At 44.3% G+C, this 12,584-nt stretch overlaps 1 protein-coding gene across 10 annotated transcripts in view; it reads right to left on the reverse strand.

Annotated features, from left to right (window-relative positions):
• The window catches only part of PC (pyruvate carboxylase), a 328,935-nt gene that overhangs the window by 22,874 nt on the left and 293,477 nt on the right, over positions 1-12,584 (reverse strand). For all 10 annotated transcript variants that reach the window (XM_061606807.1, XM_061606797.1, XM_061606799.1 and 7 more), the window contains 2 exons: positions 5,742-5,886; positions 5,258-5,347 (listed from right to left, as the gene is read on the reverse strand). In XM_061606807.1, the coding sequence (XP_061462791.1) occupies positions 5,258-5,347; positions 5,742-5,886 (235 nt within the window). The remainder of the gene's footprint in view (positions 1-5,257; positions 5,348-5,741; positions 5,887-12,584) is intronic.

The raw sequence follows: 12,584 nt of genomic DNA on the forward strand, positions 1-12,584 counted from the left end.
AGGCCTGGCAACCAAGAGGTCTTTAAAAGTTGTGCAGGGGGAAGGGAGAATTCCACCTTGTGGTTTTTCCCATTACAGTCTTGCAAGAACACCTGCACTTGGCTGACTTTCTCTTCTCCTAAAGATACAGGATCAGTCTCAGGCCCTGAACCCGGCAACCCTAAGGTCACGGGGTGTGTCCAATAGCAGTTACCAGGGTGTGGCCAAGTTGTTCTGGTTTTCATTCCATTTTCCTCCCTTGCAAAGATACTGTGGATGCTTAAGCATTGCTGTTTTGCAAATAGTTAGCACCTACCTATAGTCAAGAAATCAGAAGAAGGCTAGGACTGGGGAGGGCAGCTGTGAGAGAACTAGAAAAGGTCCCCAAATGTAAAGATGTATCACTGAACACTAAAGTCAGGATCATTCAGACCATGGTATTCCCGATCTCTATGTATGGATGTGAAAGTTGGACAGTGAAAAAGGCGGATAAGAGAAAAATCAGCTCATTTGAAATGTGGTGCTGGAGGAGAGCTTTGCAGATACCATGGACCGCGAAAGAGACAAATAATTGGGTGTTAGAACAAATTAAACCAGAACTATCACTAGAAGCTGAAATGATGAAACTGAGGTTATCATACTTTGGACACATCATGAGAAGACAGGATTCACTAGAAAAGACAATAATGCTGTGAAAAACAGAAGGGAGTAGAAAAAGAGGAAGGCCAAACAAGAGATGGATTGATTCCATAAAGGAAGCCGCAGACCTGAACTTACAAGATCTGAACAGGGTGGTTCATGACAGATGCTCTTGGAGGTCACAGATTCATAGGGTCGCCATAAGTCGTAGTCGACTTGAAGGCACATAACATGAACACAGCCCCTACCTAAACTAAGAAGTGTCTCACTTTGGTTCTGAAGGGGTCCCTTATGTCACAGTTGCTTCTCTGTTGGGGGAAAAGTTATATACCCAACTGTTCTGGTTCTCTCCCTATCCTCTTCCTTTGTAAAGAAACAGTGGACACTTAAATATTGTAGTTTTATTAATAGTTAGCACTTAAGTGTCTTATTTTGGTTCAGAAGGAGTCCTGAGGCCATAATTTCTAGTGTGGGTCTATGACAAAGAATTACTGAGAAGACTTAAGCCCTACTGAATTCCATGAGGATTATTCCCTGAGTAAGTATATACAGGATTGCAGGATTGGATATAAACATAATGGGCTCCTACTGGAAGGAAGGGCGGGATACAAATTAAATAATAAATAAATAAATAAGACCGATAAATAAGGAATAAACAAAATAAAGAGTTTCTCTCCAGCCTGCCTGCTCCCAGTTTTGAATTGGAGGATGGAATCCAGGTTTAGAATCATGAAAAAAGCTTAACTTAGGAATCAAAGACAAAAGAATCTGGAACACAACCAGGATATTCAGGCCTACAAATGCTGGACTTTACATGTAGGCCCTTTGCTAGGACAAGCTTTCCTGGGTGGGATGTGCAGGCAGGCTCTGCACACTGAGTTTCCCTCTGAATCAGCCTCTGCACCATCCTACTTGTAATATCATTTTAAGTTTGTCAAAGTGTTTTATAGTCTTTTTATCCTCACAACAACTCTGTGAAGTAGATCACGGTGCGATTTTTAGCAAAAGAAGAACAAAGCACTTTAAAGACCAACAAATTTGTTACGGTATAAACTTTTGGAGGCTAAAATCTGCGTTAGCAGATGTAACATTCTTGGTAATCCATGAAAGTTTATGGAATAATTTTATTATTATTATTATTATTATTATTATTATTATTATTATTATTATTATTATTATTATTATTATTATTATTATTATTATTATTATTAATAATAATAATAATAATTAATTAATTAATTAATTGATTGATTGATTGATTGATTTGTATCCTGCCCTTCCTCCCAGCAGGAGCCCAGGGCAGCAAGCAAGGCACTAAAAACACAAATAATATATTTGCTATTATTGTTTCATTTCTTCTGTAAGCCAAGGCTGGTTGGCTAGCCCTTTGAACAAAAGGACACCAGAGTAAGAGCAGAGGAGGTGAGCCTCAGAAATAAATGGCATGAGCATGCACAGAGTGCACCTGACTCCTCAATGAGGAACCTCTGTTTGCATTTCATAGGGTGATTCTACAACAGAGCTTATTCTTGTGAATAAACAGTACATCTTATAATCAGCACAGCAGAAGAGCCTGCTGGATCAGGCCAGGCCAAAGGCCCATCTAGTCCAATATCCTGTTCTCACAGTAGGCAGCCAAACAAATGCACACACAGCATTTTGTTACACCTAAAGAAGAACAGGGATGCAAAGCCTCCACACTTCTCTCAAACCTAAAAGACACACACACATCTGCAGCTCCAAACTTAAATGCAACACACGGGCACACGGAGCACTTTTAAACCGAAAGAGAAACAGGAACTCAAAGTCTCCTCCACACTTCTCTCAAACCTGGAGACACACAAATTCTACAGTTCTGTTATTGAAAGTTGCAAAACACATAGAAGCCACCCACAATTTCTCCTCCCAATCCTTCTCCCACATTCATAAAATAAATAAAAATGATTAAATACAAAATATTTTACAAAAATACTCACATAGTCTGTCTACTGTTACTCTCTCGCAACAAATATTAATAAAAACATATACACAAGCTGCTCAAACTAGCAATCACACCCTTCTGTGCTTTGAGATGTGGCCTTCAAGGAAACAGCTCTGAGCATGCTTGGACTATCTCTCAAGGCTATACTAGGTATACTAGGCCTATACTGAGACTGCTGGTTACTCCTCACAACAACAGATGAAGTAAGAACTTCCCTAAACTAGGTTGTAAAGCAGGCAGTGTTCCCACAATCCAAATGTCGGTCACATGGGGTTTTCTTGCCTAGAGACACAAGATGGCGGCAAGGGGCACCTTGGTTGATGGCAGGTATTCGCCCGCAGCACGACCAGCATTTACTTCAAAGGCCTGTGTGGTAGTAGGGTGTGTGTGCCTGGGACCTCCCTTTCAGCGTTCTGCGCCAGGGTCAGGAGCCGACGCTGCCGTGGATCACATTAGGAAGCGCTGCCCACCCACCCTAAGGAGTCCCTTCAGGGGCTCTCAGCCAGGGCCCAACCTGGTCGCCCCCTGGCACCAGCCCTGAGGGTGGCAGAGAGGTTAAACATGATTTCTCACAGCACCCCGGACTTGCTATACCTTCCCCCCATCTGGCAGTGGTTTTAAAAGTTTGTTTTTTTTTAAAAAAAGGGAGATTCAAACACAGATCTGCTGCATAGCCTGGCCCTAGATGTGCCTTTCTGCTCTCCAGCAGCTGTTATCTAATTGGGCTTCTGTTGAACTTCGGCTTATTTCACCATGTCCATCTCATCTCTGGCTTTACTAATATAAAGACTGCCCTGTTTTTCTTTCTTCTTCTCCGTGCCATACAAGGGTCTAGATATTGTAATTATTATGATTACTAATTTCATTTTATGCAATAAAACAAGGCCGGAAAGTGATTTGACAAAAATTAGATACAATATATATTCAGTATATATAAAAATAAAAAAACCCTTAAAAAAGCAATGATAATACAAACTCCATAAAATGTTCATTCAGCAATATGTTAATAAGGTCCAGGTTCCGCCACAAAAAAAGATGAGCACCATCGTAGAAGGGAACATTAACTGAAGGCCTGGGTGAATAGAAAGTTCTTAGCCTGGTGCCTAAAGGCTGCCAAGGATGGCGTCAGGAGTGTCTCCTTTAGGGTTGCCATATTGCCTGGTTAGCCGGGTTTTACCTGGATTCTTTGCATGCCACCCGGCACCCGTTTAGCCCATTAGGTGGCCCGGATTCTCAGCTTTATTTTTTTTTAAAAAGTAAGTTTCTAGGTGGTCCGGTTCTCGAGATGTGCATAAAAACATCAGCCGCCCCCCGACTATTAAATCTTTCTTTTAACAGTACTTTACAGCACTTCGTAGCTTTAACCCCGCCCATTCAGGATTGCAGCCAATCAGCCAACTGGACAATCCAAATATCAATATGCAAATAATTTGCATAATATGCATATAATTCGCAAATAATTTGCATAATATGCAGATTAGCCTGCCTGGATTTGTGGAACTGGAATATGGCAACCCTAGTCTCCTTGCATTCCACAGAAGGGGCTACCACTGAAAATGCCCTGTTCTTGGGTGGTGTCACCACCCTCTGCACTTCCCTCAGGTGGGGCACACAAAGAAGGACCGATTCAGCTCTCTGCATTTTCTGAGTGAGTGTACTGGGCAAAGGATGTGGGATACAAAGGGGCTGCATTTTGACATGTCCAAAGGTTTGTAAGGATTACATGGCGAGCTTTCCAGTCTAGGTTAGCTGCCTCCCATTCCACCCACACTACATTCTCCTATACTGCTACTAGCCAAATATCAAATTTCAGTTTGTCTCATCCTGCAGAGTTCTCTCTTCTAAGTGGGAAGAAAAATTGTGCGTGAGGGGGGTGATGGCGGCAGCAGGTGGGACAGAGGAGAAAGTGGCTCCCAGGAAATTTCTGTGGAAAGAGACTGCCCGCGAAGGAAGAATTAAGCAGGTGTAGACTGATTGCTGCCTGTGGGTCTGTTTCACACGCACAGAAGGCAAGGCTGGGTCCATTTCTGGAACACACACACACGGCAAAATCTGCATGATTGTCAGCTGCTACGTGGAAGGCTGCCTCGCACCATAAAAGTGAGGAACAGGATCCTGGTGGAAAGTAGGGTTTGCAACTGGCACTGGCAGTCAATTGGCAGTGCTTGTAGGCCCTGCTTTCTCCAGAGGTTGGCTCCATTTGGGAGTTCCTGAGTGGAACCAAACCCAGCAGGGCTTGCATTTGGTGCCCAATTTAAAGGTGCCAAATACAAGCCCCGTTTGCCAAGGAACCATAGAAAAAAGCCTTAGGCCAATTAAGGACCCTTCTGGGGTACATGAGCCCTGTGGGCCAGAGGTTCGCCAGCTCTGCCATCCAGTCTCTTGACTGCTGTTCTGCATTAGGTCGAAGGTCTGGTCAGGCTTGTCTTCTGCCACCACCAGCAATGGCCAGCTAGATATCCCCACTGGGAAAGCTTGGACCAACGTGTGACCGCCAAAGGAAACCAAATGTGACCAGATGACAGGAGTCCCAAATCGGACTGTATGCATTTTGGCATTTGAAACTTACCTTCGAACCCAAGGTCTGGCCTCACCACCTCTTCCTTTAGAGATCATGAACTACCTGCCTCCCTCATCCTGCCAGATCCCCAAACTCACCCAGAGGAACAGAAGGGACAACTGGGTCAACTGGTGAGGGCCGGGCATTCACTGGGATGGGTGTGGTAGGGCCATTTACCATGACGTGGCCTGGGAAGAAAAGGCTGCGTTAGACTTTAAGATAAAGGTACAGAATGGCACAAGAGCCCACAGGAAAATCTTACCGACAAGGCAAGGGCCTTTTCAGCCCCGTAAACAATTTTGAAAGCCTTGCAATGTATGAAGCAACAGAGGAGAGACTGCCACAGCATCCACAGATAGCCCTCCCCTTACCACAGCCCCCTCTCAAACATCCAGGTCAAACGTTTTGCCTTCTTGTTAATGTGAGTTTTTGCATCTCCATTTCCAAGAATTCACCACAAGGTGATTAATCCTGTTTCAGCCTGACTTTTTCTCTCCTCCTGGTCAGAATTCAATGCAGGGACTCACATGATGTGGTCTCCCACTGATGTATGCCTGCCTTCCCTCATCTTCCCCCACGTACCCAGGTAGTGGAGCAGCTTCTGGGCTCGATTCTGGCCAGGTCGCAAATTGAAAAGGTCAGGGTTCTCATCGATGAACTGGGTGTCCACAGTGCCACGGAGAAACTGGTCATTGCTAAGCACATTCTGTAGGAAAGGGATGTTGGTCTGAAAGGAAAAAGGAAATGAGAGGGAGGTCTGTGCCAGGTTTCTTCGGGTTGTTGTACAAAACTACCAGAGAGAATGAAGCCTTCCAGATCTGTGCAACAACTCTCCTCCCTCCATCAGCTGTCACCTGGCAGCAGCCGTTCCATCAGGCTCCAACACAGGGAGGAAGAGAAGGGCCACTCTACTGGCTTAGTTGAGACATCAGGCTCTTCTCTCCATCAGCTGCCACCTGGCAACAGCCATTCATCCAGCAGACTCGTAACAAAGGGAAGGAGGGAGGGAAGGAGGGTCACTCTGCTGACTCAGCTGCCAGACCAACTCTTGGCTCCTCTTCTTATTTATTTATTATTTAAAATATTTCTTAACCGTCTTTTATCAAGGTAATGTACAAAGGTGTGAATAAAATAGGAACTTTGCAGGAAATGTGCCAACTCTGCTGTCATGATCAGAAGAGGGCTGGGGGAGAAATTCAATTCAGTTCACATTTAAAGGTGAATCTATCAAATTTACTTTTTTTGAAACAATATGAGGACTGAAACACAGCTACCCTTTGACGTTTCCACTTATCAGAATTTTGCGATGCACTTCTCCAACCAATGTTTACAAAAATTCGTACCTTAATGGAAAGTGTTGATAAAAGTGAAAATATTTGTGAAAATAATGTATAAAATTGCATGTTATTAGAAGAAATTGGTTGCAAAAAATTGTACATTAGTCAAAACTGCATACAAAAATGGGTTTATTAGGAGAAATTTGCACTAAAATGCTGATGATTTGTGATGACTTTTTAAAAAAATTTGCAGAAATTTGGAGAATTGAATTTGAGATTGGAACAAGGAGAAACGGAGGGAACCACAAGTGATCTTTCCAATCCTAGATCAGAGGGAATATCTGACTTTATCCTTAAATTGTCTTGCAAATTTGTTACTACAGGCCCCCAAGCATTCTAGTATAACCATTCTAGTGTTTTGTTGTAATAACCCGTTATCACCTAGAAAAAACTCTTGCTGGACAGTTATTTGAGGGTGTCATGGGGGTGGTGAAGTAGCAGCCCTTTGTTGTCACTGTTATTGCCACAAAGCAGGTATGACAATGCACTCGTTACTTTGGTCAGATTCACTGCATGTTTCACTCATGTAGCAGCAGGTCAGAAGTAACAGCAGCATCACAAATGATATCGGAAATAAAACAGCAGATGGAACGATAAAACGGTATATGCAAAAGTTCTTGGGGGGGGAGAAACTCAGCATTCACTTTAAAAAAAAAGGAAGCTGAAAAGTAGAAATGCAAAGGCAGTAAGCTAGTACTTAAAATTTAACAAACAAGGTACCTCTGGGGAGGGTGCACCATCATTGAAACCGCCCCCATCTCCGTTAACCACCTGCCTCCCCTCTGATGACACCTGAGACAGACTGTGATGTATCAGAAGGTTCATCAGTCCTTTCAGGTATTTGGGTCACAAGCAGCCAATGGTTTGAAAAGCAAAAACAATCATTTTTATTTGTGCTTGCAAACAAATGCTGATTCATTTATCTGTGGCTCACAGCTTCATTTTGCCCCCAACTGAAGTTTCTCAGTATTCTTACAAGGAAGTCCCAACCTACGTTGGGTCACAACAGCAGCCCTACAGCTGTACAAATATATGGTAGAAAATTAAGAAATGGGTTCCCAAATGCATATTTGGGTTAAAGGAGATTCCCAGGTGTGAAAAGGTTGAGGCTTATTGTTTCAGAATAAACATCGTAGGACAGAGCAAAAATCCTCCAGCAACACCTTCTGGAAGCATTCCAGGCTTGTTCACACATTACACCGAACACAGATACAAGCTGTCTCCACACATGCACAAGTGTTTGTGAGAAACACCGTACACTTGTTGACTTGTACAGTTCAACTGTTATGGATACAGGTACACAAGACTCTACATGTGTTGAATGTGACATGTGAACGTGTTACACTAATGCTAAAGTACTGGCTGAGGCTGAAAGGAGATAGTCCAAAGGATTGGGCAAAGCCTGCTTTAGGGGGAGTGCCACCCCTTCCAGAACAAGGTGTTTAGCTACTTCTCAGACTAACATATACTCAGGGTCAGTGCCAGGCATGCCGGGGCCTTTGGGCAACAGCCTGCCCCGGCAAGCCCCACCTACCTACCTACCTACCTTCTGCGATCTGAGGCAGCTTCGGCTCTCGACCCTGATGTGGATTGCTGAGAGGGAGCTCCCAGACCCCCCTACTGCCACACAGGCCCGCGATACCCACCTGCAAGCCCCACCTACCTCTCCCTTGACGTAAATGTTGGTTGCGCTGCGGGTGCAAGCCTGCCATCAACGAAGGGCAACCAGCATTTATGTCAAGGGAGAGGTAGGTAGGGCATGCTGGCGGGTGTTGCGGGCCTGTGTGGCAGTGGGGGGGGATGTCTGGGAGCTCCCTCTCGCAATCCATGCCTGGGAGCCGATGCTGCCGCGGATCATGGAAGGGAGCACTACCCACCCACCCTAAGGAGGGGCGCTTCAAGGGCCCCTTGGGCTAGGGTGCCGGCCCTACATATATTGAGTCAAAACAAGAGATGGCAATGTACATTATTCCTTGTCATAAGCGAAAAAGTGACAAGTAAGCAATTCCTAGTTTATAAACATCTTAAAGCCTTGAGTTGGCACTTCATAAATGTCCACAGACAAGAGGGATCTTTTAAAGTGATGCAATTGACAGTATGGACAAGCGAAGTGTGTCTGAAAAAGATCAAGCAAAGCTGCAAACAATTGTCTCTAGGCAGAGGGTAGAATATTATATAAAAAATTGTCCAACTAAGAATTCAATCTTAACTGTTTCACTCAATTAAGCCTCTGATTGATGTCTGCAGTTCCTGAACGCAAGGATATCCTAGTCGCTTGCCAGAATTCTCACAGGCAACTGAGATCATCAGAAGAAAAAGCAGGAAACCCTATAGTGAAAGGCTGGGTTACTCTCTCTCTCATACACACAGACACACTTTTTTGGCCGGATGGACAGTCTTCTCCAGGAGATGGCAGCACTTCATCCTTATTTGCAGAAACTATTAGCATCTCTTCAGATTCCTGGAGAGTCCCAGTTCTCAACCAACTTCAATTCTTTGTGTCCTGTATCTTTCTGAGGGTTACGAAAAGACTCAATTCTTTCCTTCTGTCATCAGCAGATGTTTCTCCAAGGTCTAAAGAATGTTTAGATGATGAATCATTTGGGTTTTAGCCAGTTAGTCATATAATAACCCATTAAATATCTCTCCTCGCCTCAAACAACAGTCAAAACGGATGCCTTTTTGAGGTCTTCAAAACAAGTGTGTGAGAGCTTATAACTTAACTGCCATTTGAAATGAGATGGTCTTTTTCCCCTCTAAACTTGGACTATTACTGATTTGCCTGAACCATTTTTTCAGTGATACAAACAGAACAGGAGAAAAAGAAGATGACATGAAATGAATCTTTATTGCTCAGAGCCGTAGGCTACCACAATTAAACACATGTAAAAGGAAAATACAAAATACATATTAAAATACAAGTCATATTTCAACAAAACACAGTTCAACAATATATAAAAAAAGAACAATATATTTCAAATAAAATTTCCTCTCCCGAGCGAAAGATACCCTGACCCACCCCATGTCTTAGTGTATAAATACTAGAGTCATAATGGCACTGGGGCACATCCCACTCACCCCACAAGGTGTTTTTGGTATCTAACTCTTACTTTTCCTGCAGCTAGAGCAAATTTTGCCACCTGAGTAGTTATAAATATATCATTGCCTGCTGAAAAAGATCAAACCAAGAGCTTCATAAAAGAGGAGGTAGATCTATGCAAACAAATGAGGATTTATGAGCTGCTCATCATAATTTTTCCCTTCTTGACCTGGGAAAAATGGTCAGGCGTCCTAGAATTCCAGCTATGGCCACCTTTGGGCCTCATTTGCCCTACTGAGGGGAAGGCGCATGCATGCACCATGCATGTGAAGGAAGCCTGCTCTATCATCAGGCACCAGAAGCTCTTTATGACCCCAGTCCAAGCCACAAATCCCCCTTTGGGCTCTCCCTTCCCCCCCCTTTTTGCCCTCAAAATGTGTCCAGCAGTTGTCGTGAAAGGGGATGAAACCATGAGTCACATGCAGACTAGGGAGGGAAGTCCTTCAAGGCACATCCTATGTGTCTCCTCACCAACAGAACCCATGTGTCCTGGGAAAATTTAACCCCTCTTGGGCTCCCAATTCACAGCGGATAGCTCTATCAATAACAATGAACCACAGTACCCAAATTGAACCTACAGGTTCAGAGGCATTCTACCTCTGAACACCAGTTCCTGGAGAGAAGCAGGGAAGAGGAAGGGCTATTGGTTGCCTTCATGCGCTACTTGTGGGTTTCCCAAAAACATGTTCTGGCCGGCTTCTGTGGTCTGAAGCCAGGCGCTGCACTAGGTGGGCCTTTGGCTTGAGACAGCAAGACTCTTGTGCTTTATTTTCTTGCCGTGAGTGCTGAACTCCATTCCCTTAGATGGGGGAAAAGAAGTCCTGTCCCCACCTGTTCCCCAGTTTTTGGGACTCCAACTCAGCACTGTTGGAAACTATGGATGCTGCCACAGAATTTTGTTGGTTGGATAGTAAATATATGTAAGAGAACTTATAAAAGGTAGAGGAGTGGATAAGGAGTAACCATGCACACCACCTGTGTACACTGGGGGAAGGGAACAAAAGACCAAAAACCAACCTTGTAAGGTAGGTCAGTATTATCATCCCCCATCTTGCAGAGACAAAGAGAAGATATACTTGCCTACTTGCCTAAGGCCAACTAGGAAGCCACTGGCTGAGCTGAGATTAAAATCTGGGACCTCCTGATTGGTAGTTCAGATTCTTAAGTAACAATCCTATACTCACTTACCTGTGAGTAAGTCCACTGAATTTAATAGGGCTTACTTTGAATATCTCTAGGGCTGCACTGTGGACCATTTGGCTAACACAGTAGATAGTGATCCTCTCCAGATTGTAAAACTGCAACAATCACTAGCCTTGTAACAGGTTTCCATGCTGGCTGAAGAGGAGAAACCAACAGGCTACTAGTTTCCTAGAAGCATATTTTAAAGATAGCTGTAACCCAATGACATAAGAACCCTTCTTCAGGTCAAAGGGGGGCCATCTAGTCAGGGATCCTGTTCACAGTGGCCAACCAGTTGGCTCTTCTGGGAAACCTGTAAGCAGCCCCAGAGTACAACAGTACTAGTAACGGCCTCTTACAGTGGAGGCAGAACATAGCTGTTGTGGCTGGTAGCCACTGACAGCCTTATCCTTCAGCCTTCTACTAAGGGGACTGGCCGAGGAAGGACGAAGAGATCTTCTGCCAACCGCTTATTTGACTGCATGGGATTTCTGGTCGCTTGTGACTACCAGATGAGCTGTTAAATACAAGAACTTTGAAAGACATTCTTAAGATTTTAAGATCATCAGCGATATAAGTAAATGCACAATTTCTTTGGGTGAATATATTATCTTATGTTATCTGACAGGGGCTGTTGGTGAGAACAACCTGGAGCCAGCCGTGAATTTAATAGCACAAAAATGAGCATTCCTTCTTACTGGGGAAAAGCACACAAACAGAGGTACCAGTAATTTCAAAGGGATTAAAAAAGAATCAAGAAGAAATGCCTGGCCAATGGCATTTATGGCTAAGAGTGCCATCCTGTACATGTCTACTTAGAATTTAAGTAAGTTCCATGAAGTTCCATGGGACTTGCTCCAAGTTGCGTCTGTATAGGATTGCCTCAGTGGCACTTCTGAGTAGACATGCTTAAGATTGCACTGTAAGGCTCCCATTCTGTTCAGACGTTTTTGGGAGTAACTCCACTCAACACAGCAAGACTAACTTCTGAGTCATCATGCACAGGCTTGAATTACAGGTATCCTTTGGAAAGAAACTGCAAGACTACAAACAAGCATATTTATTGAGAAACTGTTTTTTTGGTCATCTTTTGGAGCATCAATAGCAAGGTAATGTCTGCCCGTATATGTGTTTTTTTAAAAATGAAATAAAAATAGCAGATTTCATTATTAATGTGTGTCCTCTGTGTCCCACCACCCACTCTCCTTGCTGCAGGTGCAAGTCCCTTTCCTCCCCCCCTTAGAACCAGAAAGAGCCCCCCTTTTCACTCCTCAGGGACCCCATCATCATCCCCCAGTAACGCCCCACTCTTGGCAATCCTGCCTCCTAGCAACAGTCTCCCAGGACGACGGGATGAGGACCAAGTCTGCTCTCTGCTCCCTTCCCTTCTGCTGATTCTGATGGTTTGTAGCCTGGGGGCGGGGGAGGAAGGAAACAGGGACTCCAATGAAAGGTGAAGATGCCCATAAGAACATATCTGAAATCCAGCATATGTAGTAAGCACACTTAAAAAGCACAAAGGGTGGAAGCTGATGTGAAAAACAACAACAGATTGCCTTTCCTAACACAGTGGGGAAACGGCTAACACTGCCTCCTCCCCAATTACAGAGAAGCAAAGGATGCCTCCCTCTCCAAATCTGGCTCTTGAATAGCTGCTCCAATATTCTTTCTGTCCCATCAATCCTGGGGAGGAGGGAGGGAGGCTCCTTTGTAGCTGCTTCAAAGACCTGGCACAGGCAACTCCCTCCCTCTTTCCCCCCCACCCCGCCCCAATCAGAGCTTGGGAAGGAGGAGCTGGGCCACTGG

The sequence above is a fragment of the Rhineura floridana genome, chromosome 22, assembly GCF_030035675.1.
Source record: "Rhineura floridana isolate rRhiFlo1 chromosome 22, rRhiFlo1.hap2, whole genome shotgun sequence".
NCBI lineage: Eukaryota > Metazoa > Chordata > Lepidosauria > Squamata > Rhineuridae > Rhineura > Rhineura floridana.